General features: G+C 49.0%; 2 protein-coding genes across 3 annotated transcripts in view; one reads left to right on the top strand and one right to left on the bottom strand.

The window, feature by feature from the left end:
• LOC111656751 (very long chain fatty acid elongase 6-like) overlaps positions 1–20 on the top strand; it is a 5110-nt gene extending 5090 nt beyond the window's left edge. Inside the window, exon 4 of the mRNA XM_023408592.2 lies at positions 1–20. This exon is cut by the window's left edge and continues 1684 nt beyond it. The gene's annotated coding sequence lies outside the window, so the exon portion shown is untranslated.
• The window catches only part of aifm2 (AIF family member 2, ferroptosis suppressor), a 2306-nt gene extending 39 nt beyond the window's left edge, over positions 1–2267 (bottom strand). The window contains exons 1-6 of one of the 2 annotated variants that reach the window (XM_087174606.1): positions 2034–2267; positions 1618–2003; positions 1354–1462; positions 1114–1266; positions 668–868; positions 1–579 (exon numbers count right to left, since the gene is read on the bottom strand). The exon at positions 1–579 is cut by the window's left edge and continues 39 nt beyond it. In XM_087174606.1, coding sequence (XP_087030732.1) covers positions 428–579; positions 668–868; positions 1114–1266; positions 1354–1462; positions 1618–1656 — 654 coding nt within the window. In that variant the 5' untranslated portion in view covers positions 1657–2003; positions 2034–2267 and the 3' untranslated portion in view covers positions 1–427. Of the gene's footprint in view, positions 580–667; positions 869–1113; positions 1267–1353; positions 1463–1617 lie in introns of both variants that reach the window. The other variant, XM_023408593.2, reaches the window with a different exon arrangement.
• Between the last annotated feature and the right edge of the window lie 233 nt (positions 2268–2500).

Genomic DNA, 2500 nt, shown 5'->3' with positions numbered 1-2500 from the left:
AGATGCAGTTTTTAAATGTTTTTCAAGCTGAAACTTTATTGGCACAAACATTTAACTGATGAGCTGTAACTCCAGACCAGGAAGTGAAACCAGAGGAACATGAGAAGTTTAAAGCTTCACTTTAAAGAACAGTGTTTACAGATTCTGACCAATAACGTTTGTGTGTTCATGAAAAAGTTCAATCGGTTAAACTTCAAAATAAAAGCTCACATGACAGTAAAATGTGTTTGTAGTTTAAACTGAAGTGACGGCAACATTTTCATAAATTAGTTTCTCTTCAGGTCAAAGTTTGTCTACAAACCTGAGGTCACATGATCACTGAGGTCAGCTGCTAATTTCACAGTAAACATTATTCAGAAGGGGTGTGTGTGTGTGTGTGTGTGTGTGTGTGTGTGTGTGTGTGTGTGTGTGTGTGTGTGTGTGTGTGTCAGGGTTGTGTCTGCTTCATCTCCCTCCAGCTCTTCCACAGCAGCAGATCTCGACTCTTCCCCAGAGCGACGACACTTCGTGGAAGCTTCAGTCCGTTGAACTGACCCACGCCGTCGTTTCGGCCCATTGCCAGCAACATGGTGATGTTACCTAGCAACCAGCAGAGGCATCATCAGTCAACTAGCCAACCAGCAGCTACATCAGGTCACTAAGAACACAGACAGGTGTGTGTGTGTACCTGTGTGATAGGACGTCAGCTCCTTCCCTCTCAGACCGTTAGTGATGTTGCTAACGGCAACGGCGGCGTGCAGTCCGGCGTGGTACGCCATCTTGGGCTCTTTGACGTCGGCACAGTCGCCCACGGCAAAGATGTTGGAGAAACCTTGGATCTGCAGGTGCTGGTTGACCTTCAGAGCTCCGCTGTCGGTCAGACTGTCCGCTGTCAGAGAAACACACAGGGTCAGCTCCAACCTTTGACCTCACACATTCCTGTTGACCTCACCTTTACCTGTCCAACACTCATTCAGCTGATTGAGGAACAGACATGTGTCACTGTTGTTATTCCACTAGACTTTGGAGGTCAAAGGTCACTGACCTCACAAAACATGTTTTCAGCCTGTGTGTGTGTGTGTGTGTGTGTGTGTGTGTGTGTGTGTGTGTGTGTGTGTGTGTGTGTGCGCTCACAGAAGCTGGAGGCGTATGCGGCAGAGTTGACCTTGAGTCCGGTGCAGCAGACGATCAGGTCTGTGGTCAGAGTCTCTCCTCGCTCTGTGGCGACCTCCATGTTCCTCTGAGTGACGTTCAGCTGCAGCTCAGACAGAGAAACCACCTTCTGTCCTGCAACACACCACAACCAGAACCTGGTCTGAGCCTGACCTGGTCTGAGCCTGACCACCTGTCTGCAGTGTGAACAGGTGTACATACCCAGCCGCAGCTCCACTCCCTTCTCCAGCAGAACCTCTTTGGCCTGCTGTCGGACGCTGGGCAGCAGCTCCGGGTCGGCCAGTCCGATCCTGGAGTGGATCAGAACCACCTGAACAAGAGGGGGGGCTTTAGACCAGGACCAGGTCTCTGAGCCGAGGAGGATCAGGACCAGAAACAGTGTAAGATCCATTTAAATTACATCTGCGTGGCAAAGACCGGAATACACTTTATCACCAACAGGGGTCAGGGGTCAGAGGTCATCACCTTTTTGTCTGGATACTCCGTCTTGATCTCAGCAGCCATCTCCACGCCGGTCGACCCCCCTCCCACAACCAACACAGAGTCTGCAGCCTGGACCTACACACACACACACACACACACACACACACACACACACACACACACACACACACACACACACACTTTAAATAAATGTGACTGTGAGTGGATATAAAGTGTTAGTCTGCACTACTTTAAGTTTACTGAAGTAACTTTAAAGTATTTTACTCTGTGGTCTTATAATACACACCAAAGTAAAGTAACGTAGTGTTACTTCAGGATCCCAGTGAAAACAACCATTTCCTTCAAAGTAAAGCTTCTTACGATGTTTTTGATTTTTCCTGGCGTCTTGAATGTTCACCTGTGTTCACCTGTGTTCACCTGTGTTCACCTGTGTTCACCTGTCCTGACTCTGCCGGACAGTGGCTCTGCTCACTAGCATCAGCTGTGTGGAGGAAACACTGAGAGTCTTTGTTCCTCGGCTGAGGAAGAGTCTCCTCAGCTCTTCCCGCTGCTCCACACTGACGCTGATGCTGTCACAGATTTCTAACAAGACGTGAACTCACCTGTCGCAGGTAAACGTGTGTGACAGTCCGGACCTGTGGATCGTCTTTACAGTCTTCACTCCTAATTCACGTTGTTTCCTACTCAGCTTTCTTCCTCCGAGCTCCACCCCCGGCCGACTTCAGCTCTCCACCAATCACAGCTCAGCTCTGCTCATCTGAGGGAAGAGAGGCGGGCGGGCTCTGCTGCTACCTTCAAGTGCTGCAGGAAATATTGAAATCTTTGGTAAAATAAACTTTTTGATAAAAGTCCATTTATGTTGATGCAGCAGTGCCACTGCTACTACTACTACTGCTACCACTAC

This window comes from Seriola lalandi, unplaced genomic scaffold (assembly GCF_002814215.2).
Source record: "Seriola lalandi dorsalis isolate HSWRI2012SDOR001 ecotype SW California unplaced genomic scaffold, Sedor1 jcf7180002054368, whole genome shotgun sequence".
Taxonomy (NCBI): Eukaryota; Metazoa; Chordata; class Actinopteri; order Carangiformes; family Carangidae; genus Seriola; species Seriola lalandi.
The sequence above is the reverse complement of the archived record's forward strand: the minus strand, read 5'-3'. Positions and strand labels throughout refer to the sequence as shown.